General features: G+C 45.0%; 4 protein-coding genes across 4 annotated transcripts in view; 2 read left to right on the top strand and 2 right to left on the bottom strand.

Annotated features, from left to right (window-relative positions):
- LOC309549119 (uncharacterized protein) overlaps positions 1–12,329 on the top strand; it is a 2,919,967-nt gene that overhangs the window by 1,900,235 nt on the left and 1,007,403 nt on the right. The window contains exons 16-17 of the mRNA XM_082249156.1: positions 5,821–5,916; positions 6,117–6,251. Of these exons, the coding sequence (XP_082105282.1) occupies positions 5,821–5,916; positions 6,117–6,251 (231 nt within the window). The remainder of the gene's footprint in view (positions 1–5,820; positions 5,917–6,116; positions 6,252–12,329) is intronic.
- Positions 1–12,329, bottom strand: part of LOC309549117 (uncharacterized protein) — a 4,285,597-nt gene that overhangs the window by 3,376,526 nt on the left and 896,742 nt on the right.
- Positions 1–12,329, bottom strand: part of LOC309549121 (uncharacterized protein) — a 236,492-nt gene that overhangs the window by 2,876 nt on the left and 221,287 nt on the right. The window contains exons 7-9 of the mRNA XM_082249158.1: positions 1,665–1,762; positions 1,379–1,585; positions 1,115–1,256 (exon numbers count right to left, since the gene is read on the bottom strand). Of these exons, the coding sequence (XP_082105284.1) occupies positions 1,115–1,256; positions 1,379–1,585; positions 1,665–1,762 (447 nt within the window). The remainder of the gene's footprint in view (positions 1–1,114; positions 1,257–1,378; positions 1,586–1,664; positions 1,763–12,329) is intronic.
- Positions 7,454–8,116, top strand: LOC309548651 (uncharacterized protein; the record flags this gene model as incomplete). Its single annotated transcript, XM_082248620.1, has 1 exon — positions 7,454–8,116. A coding segment is annotated over one exon (663 nt), but the record flags the coding sequence as incomplete, so codon positions are not given.

Here is a 12,329-nt window from a genome sequence, read left to right as displayed (position 1 = left end):
CTGTTTGCTGTAACTGATTATAAAGTGTGAGATGGAGTTTGGCTTAAATTTGTTACTGTATTTAAATCTGATAATACATCTAACACTCCCCCAGACTGATAACGCTGCTGTCTCCAGAGTGGGGGCGCTCTAATACAGAAGGTGTGACCAGGTGAAAACAGAGGGGAAAAAGCCTTAAAAAGAAAAGTAATGCAGCCACCACATCTAATGATTGGTAAGCTGCAATGTGTGACATTTTTGGGTTTACTATCATTTTAGTTTGGTTGGTGAAATGTCATACTATGTCCAGTGATAGCGGTGACATCTACTGGCCACAGTGAGAAATCACAACTCAGCTTAAGCTTAGGGAAAAACCAGGCGAAAAACTGAACAATCAGTCTGAGCTAAGTACAGCCCAGCCAAAAACGAACATAACACAGTAGTCCCTATTTAAGACATAGCTGTAACTTCAGATCCCCGTCCCCTTTTTTCTGACTGCTCAGACAAACTGTCTAAATTCTGGAATTTAAACAGATGTAAAGAAGAGAGGAATGCAGATAAAGGGGTACAACTTATGTAGGAGGATTTGTTTCATCTCTGCGTATCACCTGAGGCCAGTCACCTCACTGGGTATATGGAGGGTTTACACCCACTCTAAATGTTCACATGAGACAAGTTGCAGAGGTCCCACACCGCTGCCTCCCATCTCCTGAGACTGCACTCAGTGACTTGGGTGTGAGACTATACAGACATATCCCTCCACCCGGCACAGCCAGCAAATAACAGAGCAAGTAACCCCGGGAGAATTGTTCTGTCAGAGATGTTACTAGACTCAGACATGGGCAGAAGGCCCAAGACTTATAACCTAGGTGCCTAGATAACCTATAGTGAAAATGAACATTTTTTTTGCCAGCTGAACCCCAGAATCTCCATAAATCCAGTCTAGAGACATAAATTGTGTCTGCAGCACAGAGAAGGAAGATTATCTGAGAGAAATACAGGAATACAGCATGGGGAACACAGCTCAGGAAAGTGACCAGGGTATTACAGGCTGATATCACCCAGTCCCCGCCCTACTCTGGACCAATCAGTGAGCAGTATGGGTGGAGGAATGTATTTAGTGTTAATGACCCACCTGTGCTGATCTCTGTAGGAGTGTCCTCCTCTATAAATGTCCCCGTTATTCCATCCTCCTCCATAGACTGCTGATCATCCCTCACATACGTCTCTTCTTCTTCTGCTTTAACCTCAAATTCTATATCGATTGGATCTCCACTCTAAACCAAGAAAATGAGAGAGAATATCATCTGTAAAATATAAGATTTATTATTGTGACATCACATAAAAATCCACACTTTGTCTCCACAAGTCCATGTTCTAGATGCTCTGTCTCACAAACCTTGTAACATTGAGGGATGGTGTGACCTTCCTGTGTGTAATCCCGGGAATACAGAGGATGGGGACATCTCTCTGGTGGGTTCCTGGTATTAGGTGGCTCCATCATATCCTTGTGTCCTTCTGAAAACTCCTCCATCACTCCATACTCCTCATCCTCCTCTTTATACTCTTCTTTAACATCAATATTATCATCCCCGAGGTTTCCACTCTGAATATATAATAAAACATTTCTTGTAACAAACATGCTGTGTATAAATCAGAACTACCAATCATTGTCACTCATCTACCTGATGATGGTGAGGGATGGTGTGACCTTCCTGTGTGGAACCCCGGGAATACAGAGGACGGGGACATCTCTCTGGTGGGTTCCCATTACTGGATCCATCTGTAGGAAACACACACACTGACTGAATACATTGTTTCTATGGGTTTATCAGATGATGGGGGATCTAGGTGGACCCTCCGTACTGCTCTCTCCTTTACAATAAAGTCTCCTCTTACCCGGTGATGTGAGGGGCGGCTGATTCTCCATCATGACGTCCTTGTAGAGATCCTTGTGTCCTTCTAAATACTCCCACTCCTCCATGGAGAAATAGACAGTGACATCCTGACACCTTATAGGAACCTGACACACACAATGATACAGTCACCATCCAGACACATCCCTTGTCTGTTACTGGATAATGTCCCAGAATTCCCAGCACCGCTCACCTCTCCTCCATGATCTCTCTGGTGACTTCTAGAATCTTCTTTGTATTTCTCTATTCTATCAGGGAGGGAGGTGGAGGCAATGTGATGGTCATATGATCTCCAGACTTCACAGGAGGAAAACTCTAGGTCTGAACACAAATAGTAAAATCAAATTAAATTCCCAGAATCCTCCTCACCTCACCATTCAGGTTTCCGTTTGATTAAAGCCCCACCTCAGACTGAGGTATAATTTACCCACACAGGACCCCCACACTACGCAGGGTAAAAGCTTGTTGCAGGCATTCTGACATCATTACATACAACGCAGGACCAACAGTCCCACTTTGCTAGTGAGGATGCCAAGGATCCGCCCACATCCTAAGGGCATGAGAAAAAAAAAAGCCACATGGAGGGAAATTGAACGGGGGGGGGGGGGGGGGGGTATGTGAGGTCAGAGTAATATCATAGGACATATAGACTCTGGATGGATGGACATTTGGATGGGGAGATTTGAGGGGTCCTCTATATGAGGCTCCTGTACAATCCAAATCATTGTTCCCGGGTGCCTCCCACTTCTCCTAAACTGAAGAGTGAACTTTGACCTTTACCATACAGAAATCTGTCAGGAATGTGTGAAAGTAAGCTCCATGTGATCAGGTGACGTGCGGAGGAATGGAGTGTAAATAGCAGACAATTTTCTCCGGAGCTCCTAATGGTGGGGATGGATTTTGCTGCATGCTTTTCACCCCCCCCCCCCCGGTCACTGCAGGTGTGGAGAAAAGCTGTGTAAGAGGATATGGAGGAGAGATGAGGAGGAGATCCAGGAATCAGGATAAAGGTCAGGACAAGCAACAGACGAGCGCATCCAAGAGATGAAGCCGGGGTCACTACACAGAAAATCAAACCAAGGAAACAACAGGCAGGACGAGGAATAGCAAGAAGGAGCTCAGAGACAAATGAGAATATTGCTCAGCCAATGGGAGATTATCTCAGCATGACTTACATAATGAAGGAGATGAGGGGGAGGGGGAGGTGACCATAGATACATGGAAATTCAGCTGGTTCAGCAGGGATCGGTCACATTTCCATCCATGTGTGGTCACTGCCGGATAAAAGTCACTCGATCAGCGGCTGCAGCCAATAGCTTCATCACTGATCTGTGTATTCTGAGAGCGGAGGAGCGCCCCCCATTGTCAGAATACAATAGTGCAGTGGGGAGGATTCCCCCATCCCCCTCCAATGTGTGGATGGGGGAATCGCTTCAGTTTTTTTCCTCTCAGTCCGCTGGCTGAACTATAAAACTGAACCATGTATGGCCAGCTTTATATAGCAGGATATATTATTCATCAACTGATCCCCCTTAAGGGGTTAATCTACGTATTACCTCCTCTGCCGCCAGTTCCTGCATTGTCTTCTCTCTCCCCGTTCTTCCAAATAGAATTTCCTGTCTGTAGCTGACATCACTTCCTGTCTGTATTCCATAGAGACTTCCTGTCTGGGTAGAAGAGAGATCACCACCTTGTGGAGCTCAGAGGAACTGCAGCCCTGAGAACCGTCTGGTAGTGTGAACCCGGCCTTGTGCTGTGTGTTTATATACTGTATATCCTTCCCCTTTCTCTCCTCCCTGAGTGTGTATGAAGAGGCGGAGCTCCTGCTTGAACAGCGGTTGGAGGAGGAAGCCGAGTCTAGGAGGGAGACTGACAGAGAGCGCAGCAGACTTGCAGGAGTGAGCGAGGAGGATCCAGTTCCTTTGCCATCGGAGGTGAGGAGAGTGTGAAGGATGTTTGTGACTCTGGTAGCTGAAAAGCTGGGAGTCATATTGCTCTGGTGAGTGGGGAAGCACTACTAAGGGGGCGCCCTCACCATCACGTGTGTAAGAGGTGGAAGAAGGCGTGGCTACACTACAGCTGGCACAGATTGGAGCACGGAGAACTTTCACACCTTATCAACTTTTCATTCATTTGTGAATTTATATTGACAAAATAAGTTCACTGAAGTAGATGCAAAGTGGAAGCAGTGGACTTGCAGAGAACACTATATTGAGCACAAAATATTGTATGATTACATGAAATTTCACAGGTTTTAAGTTTATTTAATATAGCAGCAAATATTATAAGAATAAAGAAAATGTGCAAAGTGGAAGCAGTAGATCTGCAGAGAATATTATGTTGAGCCCCTAGCACTTTATATATGAATGTGTCCACATATTTTAGTGTATTTGTGATAATTTATGTGCACACACAATAGGACAGCGCTGTGACACATAATGCTCTTCTAGTTGATAAAGGGAATACTTACCTTTGTTACAGCAGCAGTCCGGTAGAAGTTATTTTTGTAGGTATTTGAGTTGTTACACATAGCGCGGGGTTTTTTTTCCATTTATATTGGTGACATAATTGCCCACCCTTTACTCTCGGCTGGGGTTCTTTGTATCCATATAACAGATGTTCTACATGACTAAATCTGTGATCAATTTTACTGCCAAATCAAAGGGGCCAAAATGTCTCTCCCCCCCCCCCCCCGAGCAGTAATATATTTCTCTCCCCCTTGGTGGGAGTGGAGATGACCCATCTATAAGGATATACAGTACATACGCACAAAGCACAAGGCCGTGTTCACACTACCAGATGTTTCCCAGAGCTGCAGTTCCTCTGAACTCCACAAGGTGGTGATCTCACTTCTACCCAGACATGAAGTCTCTATGGAATACAGACAGGAAGTGATGTCAGGTACAGACAGGAAGTTCCGGGTGAGAGGTGAGTTGGGAGGACGGAGAGAGAAGACATTGCTGGAAGAAACAGCAGAGGAGGTAATAAGATCTTATTTCCTATTTACACCCAGTAACCCCCCCGTCATGTCCATCCTCTTCCTCCATAGTCACTGTGACGTCTTTTATCTCCAGCAGATGATGATACACACATATATAGTGTGAAAACCTAGATTAACTCCTTCAGGGAGATCAGTTGATGATTAATATATCTTCCTTCCAAAGCTGGCCATATATGGTTCAGTTTTATCGTTCAGTCAGCAGGATGAGTAAAAAAAGCTACACTCATTCCCCATCCACACATTGGAGGGGGGTGGGAGAGTCCTCCCCGCTGCACTATTGTATTCTGACAATGGAGGGCGCTCCTCCGCTCTCAGAATACACAGATCAGTGATGAAGCTATTGGCTGCAGCCGCTGATGGAGTGATTTTTTTTCCGGCAGTGACCACACATGGATGGAAACGTGACCGATCCCTGTTAAACCAGCTGAATTTCCATGTATCTATGGTCACCTTAAGTGACTTCCTCCCCTCCCCCTCATCTCCTTCATTATATAAGTCATGCTGAGATAATCTCCCATTGGCTGAGCAATATTCTCATTTGTCTCTGAGCTCCTTCTTGCTATTCCTCGTCCTGCCTGTTGTTTCCTTGGATTGATTTTCTGTGTAGTGACCCCGGCTTCATCTCTTGGATGCGCTCGTCTGTTGCTTGTCCTGACCTTTATCCTGATTCTCATCTCATACCCAACATAAAGAATGGAATTTGTAATTCAGGTGGTCAAATTTTACGAGAATCTCGGACCCCAATAATCATAGAAAACACTAAACTGTCCAGATTAAATATTTTCTCACTGGGACCATAGTGCTTAAATAAATACCGACCTTCATATTCCCTCCTGATATCCTCATCCTATTATTGTACAACCAATACCAATCCAGATAATTCTCTGTTATCAATATTATTTGTCTACAGGGAAACCTTCATAGATGACGGCACCAATGAGGATGGAGGAGGACCGGAGTCACATGACTGAGAAGATACTAAACCTCACCCTGGAGATCATCTACCTGCTGACCGGAGAGGTGAGGGGGATTCTGGGAGGTCACATGACATCACTCTTATCTCTATTAATAAAACACAGACCTGACCGGAGAGGTGAGGGGGATTCTGGGAGGTCACATGACATTACTCTTATCTCTATTAATAAAACACAGACCTGACCGGAGAGGTGAGGAGGATTCTGGGATTCTAACATGATATTCCTATTGCTTCCTCAATACAGAGATTTCCTCTGGTGAAGTCAGGTGATCATATGACCATCACAGTGCCTCCATGTGACTCCCTAAAACCTGAGAGACACAACATGCAGAAGATTCTAGAAGTCACCAAGAAGATGATGGAGCTGCTGACAGGAGAGGTGAGTGGTGCTGGGAATTCTGGGACATTATCCAGTAACAGACAAGGGATGTGTCTGGATGGTGACTGCATCATTGTGTGTGTCAGGTTCCTATAAGGTGTCAGGATGTCACTGTCTATTTCTCCATGGAGGAGTGGGAGTATTTAGAAGGACACAAGGATCTCTACAAGGACGTCATGATGGAGAATCAGCCGCCCCTCACATCACCGGGTAAGAGGAGACTTTATTGTAAAGGAGAGAGCAGTACAACAAATGCCAATCGAGCTCCACAGTGCTGGGCAGTGAGCACAGCGCCCACTAGAGGACGCCGGGCCCTCAGGCCACCCTCATGAAGTCTGTTTCTGATTGTTTGGTCAGAGACATTCACACCAGTGTCCTGCTGGAGATCATTTTGTAGGGCTCTGGCAGCGCTCATCCTGTTCCTCCTTGCACAAAGGAGCAGATACCGGTCCTGCTGATGGGTTAAGGACCTTCTACAGCCCTGTCCAGCTCTCCTAGAGTAACTGCCTGTCTCCTGGAATCTCCTCCATGCTCCTGAGACTGTGCTGGGAGACACAGCAAACCTTCTGGTAATGGGACGTATTGATGAGCCATCCTGGAGGAGTTGGACTGCCTGTGCAACCTCTATAGGGTCCAGGTATGGCCTCATGCTACCAGTAGTGACACTGACCCCAGCCAAATGCAAAACTAGTGACAAACACTCAGAAAAGATGAGTAGGGAAAATGTCAGTGGCCTCCACCTGTAAAACCATTCCTGTTTTGGAGGTTGTCTCATTGTTGCCCATCTAGTGCACCTGTTGGTAACAACCCCCTCTGCTACTTGACTGACCAGATGAATATCCCAGGAGTTTCCCTGACTTGATGCTATACTCTGATTATAAAGTGTTGAGCAGTGTATATGAGTGTGGAAAACTCTTGGTAATTTTTCTTGTCTTCTGACAGACGGACTCTGTGGTGGGAATAGAAGGACATCGGAGGAAGATGTGACTACAGAAGATAATGACATGGCATCTTCTCCAGAAGTAAATCCCGTTCCTCATAATATACATGACAGACCTCACCATTGGAGGAGATCATTGGAATCTCCTGATACTTCACATAGTCCTCTAATATCTGACAGTGCCGACGGGTGCGGGAAACGATCTCATCTCAGGGAATCTTCTTTATACCATACAGGAGAGAATTCATTGTCATGTTCAGAGTGCGGGAAATGTTTTAGTCAGAAAGTAGACCTTTTTAGGCACCAGAGAATACACACAGGGGAGTGTCCCTATTCATGTTCAGAGTGTGGGAAACGTTTTAGTCAAAAAGGACAACTTCTTAGGCACCAGAGAATTCACACAGGGGAGCGTCCCTATTCATGTTCAGAGTGCGGGAAAAGTTTTAGTCAAAAAGGACACCTTCTTAGGCACCAGAGAATACACAAAGGTGAGATTCCCTATTCATGTTCTGAGTGCGGGAAATGTTTCAATCGTAAAGAAACCCTTCTTAGCCATCAGAGAATACACACAGGTCAGCGTCTCTATTCATGTTCAGAGTGCGGGAAATGTTTTAATGATAAAAGAATCCTTCTTAGCCATCAGAGAATACACACGGGTGACCTTCCCTATTCATTTTTCGAGTGTGGGAAATGTTTTATTCAAAAAAGATACCTTCTTCATCACCAGAGAACTCACACAGGGGAGCGTCCCTATTCATGTTCAGAGTGTGGGAAATGCTTTAATGATAAAGGAAACCTTCTTAGCCATCAGAGAATACATACAGGTGAGCGTCCCTATTCATGTTCAGAGTGCGGGAAATGTTTTAACCGTAAAGGACACCTTCTTCGCCATCAGAGAATACACAGGGGTGAGCTTCCCTGTTAATGTTCAAAGTGCAGGAAATGTTTTAATCATAAAGGAAACCTTCTTAGCTATGAGAGAATACACACAGTTGACTCTCCCTATTCATGTTCAGAGTGCGGGAAATGTTTTAATCAGAAGGGAGGCCTCCTTATGCACAAGAGAAGATACATGGGTGAATGTCCCTTTTCATGTTCAGAGTGTGGGAAATGTTTGACTTCTTATGTTTCACTCCTTAGAGTCTCCGTTTTCATGTTCAGAGTGCGGAAAAGTGTAAAAATAAAAGAAATATAATGAAACATCAGAGTACGCCCCCTGCTGGTACTACAGGAAATGGACGCTGGATTGTAACGGGTGGAACTGTTTAGTCCATAAACAAATGTGAAACCACCACAGTCCACTCGGGGCTGGTTTACACCCACATCGCCCTCTGACCCGCTGTGGAGTTGGCAGGCCGCTGGGAGCCCTTATGTTAACCCTGTAAAGCCCACGCCAGTACGCTGCAACCGTATGCATTGGGGCTGTTACGGCACAACCCCATGCAGTTGAATAGCATTGCCCAATGTGACCGGGGGGTGTGAGGTTTGCAGCAGCCGCAAATTGCAGTGCCATGTTTACTGCCCCATCCGGCTGCCATTTAAGCTTAGGGGGGTGGTAAAATCATGACACAACTGTCTACCTTTACCGATCCCTCCCCACATGAGGCAACAGGCAGGAAATCATGACAATACATGAGGCGACAGCTGGGCATTCATTACATTACATGGGGCAACAAGTGGGCAATCATGACAATACCTGGGAAATAAGTGGGCAGTCATGAAAATACATGAGGCAACAGCTAGGCATTCATGACATTACATGGGGCAACAAGTGGGCAATCGTTGCAATACATGAGGCAACAGGTGGGCATTGATGATAATACATGGGGCAACAAGTGGGCAATTATCGCAATACATGAGGCAACAGGTGGGCATTAATGATAATACATGGGGCAACATGTGGGCAATTATAACAATACATGAGGCAACAGTGATAATGATAATACATAGAGCATAAAGTGGGCAATCACCACAATACACGGGGCAACAGATGGACATTCCTAAAAATACATGGCATAACAAGTGGGCAATCATCAGAGAACATGGGGCAACAGATGGACAATCATGTCAATACACGAAGCAACAAGTGGGCAATCATTACAATACATAGGGCAACAAGAGAGCAATCCTGACTATACATGGTCCATCGTGCAACTACATGGGGCAACAAGTGGGCAATCATGACAATACCTGGGAAATAAGTGGGCAGTCATGAAAATACATGAGGCGACAGCTGGGCATTCATGACATTACATGGGGCAACAAGTGGGCAATTATCGCAATACATGAGGCAACAGGTGGGCATTAATGATAATACATGGGGCAACAAGTGGGCAATTATGACAATACATGAGGCAACAGTGATAATGATAATACATAGAGCATAAAGTGGGCAATCACCACAATACACGGGGCAACAGATGGGCATTCCTAAAAATACATGGCATAACAAGTAGGCAATCATCAGAGAACATGGGGCAACAGATGGACAATCATGTCAATACACAAAGCAACAAGTGGGCAATCATTACAATACATAGGGCAATAAGAGAAGAGAGCAATCCTGACTATACATGGTTCATCGTGCAACTACATGGGGCAACAAATGGGCAATCATGACAATACCTGAAGCAACAGGTGGGCATTCATGACAATAGATGAGGCAACAGATGGGCATTCAACAAGTGGGCAATCATCATAATACATGGAGCAGCAGACAAACAATTATGACAATACATGGGGCAACAAGCAAGCAATTAGACAGGAAAGATGTATAGGCTATAAAGAGGGCGATCTCCGTGCTGGACCAGCCGCCATGAGAGACAAAGATCAGACAAAGTTATATATAAAGAAAACATTTTTTATTATTGAAAATACATCTAATAAAATCCTGTACAGCAAGAGTACAGTTAGACAAAGACCAACATACATATAAAAGCAAAAGACATATGTGGACCTCTTAGTAACACCTTACCCACACCCAGCCCCACACAGGTACATAAAATAATGTCCTATAGTGGTGTCCAATGCATTTCGCCTACTCGGCTTCTTCAGGGAAGGGTAGGGGTAGAGGATTCACAGTATTGTTTATAAAATCAGAGATGGTCCCATGTATAGAAGGGCAAACAAGCCACCTAAAAAGCGTTTTAGAGACTGAATCGTCCGTGCAGGGGATCAAATCGCATTTAATTCAGAGCTTTTTGTTATTTATAGAGCCAGTTTATACTGTTTATCTTCAATACAGAGTGGATGCGCATAGAGTCACCGGGGCTTTCAAGGAGATTTCTATCCACCATAGTCCAAATGAAGGCATGGAGCGGGACAGGGGCATTTAATCACACAAACCATCCAATACAACCAGAGCCCCTAGTGCACTGGTGCATGTCATACCCTCCAAGGATGTCCCTTTCCAGGGTATTTAAAGGTTCTAGGAAGGCTGCAATAAACTTGATTGGTATATGGGTAAGCTATATTCGCTACCCTTAAAGTGTGCTGATAAGCCTTTCAGTGCAGGTAAGAGGGACGTCTTCAGCCCATTCAGTCTGCTCTCCCAGCAGCCTTGCTAATAGCCTATACATTTTCCTGTCTGATATCTTTAGGGTGTTGGTGCAGGAATTGACTGTTGGGACGTTTATTTACTTTTTCCCAACAAGCGAGCAATCATGACAATACATGGCCTATCATGGAACGGGAAATGCTTTATTCTTTCTGTGTTCTACTTATAAATATGTATATAGATCTAACCTACTGGATGGAAAGAGATCACTGTAACATGCATTAACCCACAGCAGCCAATCAGGATTTATCTTTCACTGGTGAACCTTTTCTATTGGTTGCTTAATTTTTTTTCTTCTTTTTGATTTATTGAAGTAGCCGGCTTTTTATTGGTCCAACCAATGTATGATTATTAATACATTTGACACATTTGTTAATTCTATTATAAAAGATTTAAGCTTTATTTTATTCATATCATTACTGTGTGGTAATCGCTTATTCTGATCTTGTCCAATAAAACCGCTTCGTACAATATTCTGTGCCGAGTCTTCTTTTTTACCAATGATTAGATGATCGGTGATTGGAATGTGATCAGTTCATAGAGAGTCATCCATTGGGGTTTTATTAGTGAGATGGAGAGTGGAGAAGGCACCACATTGACAGCCATTGGAGGCCCTTTCTAAAGCCCTAAACTTTTTGGCAACCTGTCTATGACATTAGTCTTCCAAACTCTATCTCACTGAGCTAAGGCCAGAAGAGTTCTTCTCTGTCCACAGTTCCCAAACCAAAAGGGGACATCCACCACATCTTCAATCTTAAGGCCCTAAATGTCCTCAGCTGGGCTCAGGAGTTCCGCATGTAATCCACCAGGTCATAGCCTCTCTCTTTATCAGGGAGACCTTTTGTTTTGACCGCCCCACGTACATGTACTGCAGCAGGGCGGCCAGTCTGCACAATCACGTACCCGTACATCATCTGCATTTCCAGGTCTGGGGCCAGAACAGTTCCAGGAGTTCTACTCTAAACACAGTTCACAAACCAAAAGGGGACATCCATCAAATCTTCAATCTTAAGGCCTTAAATGTCCTCAGTTAGGCACAGGAGGCCCTAAATGTCCTCGGCTGGGCCCAGGAGTTCCGCATACAATCCGCCAGGTCATAGCCTCTCTCTTTATCAGGGCGACTTTTTTTTTGACCACCCAACAAATGTGTTCTGCACAGAATCACGTACCTGTACGTCCTCTGCATTTTCATGTCTGGAACGCTGATGCGCGCCTCCAGCGCCCAGCTCCCACTGCACACAGTGGGAGCCAATTAGCGGGTCCGACGGACATGATTAATGCAGGCACCTGGCAATTGTTCCAGAGAGAGGCAGAACAGTGGTCTGGCAAACAAGGCAGATTGCCGTTCTGTTAGTAGGGAAGATGGAGATTCTGTGTTTCTGGAGAAAGGAGATACTGGCGCACAGAGTTTATATATAGTCCTGCCAGCAATAAACATCTAAAAATACCAATGATCAGGGCAGAGGGTTGTAACGGATCAACCGGCACCCCGACTGGGTACCTCCGTCGATGGATGCTCCTAGTGCTTCCCGAGGGCTCCAAGCACTCCACCAGACACCATAACCACCTCAGACCGCCCTAC

Source organism: Pelophylax lessonae (assembly GCF_965119305.1).
Source record: "Pelophylax lessonae genome assembly, chromosome: 3".
Lineage (NCBI taxonomy): Eukaryota > Metazoa > Chordata > Amphibia > Anura > Ranidae > Pelophylax > Pelophylax lessonae.
Note: the sequence above shows the minus strand (reverse complement) of the source record. Positions and strands in the feature narration are given on the sequence as shown.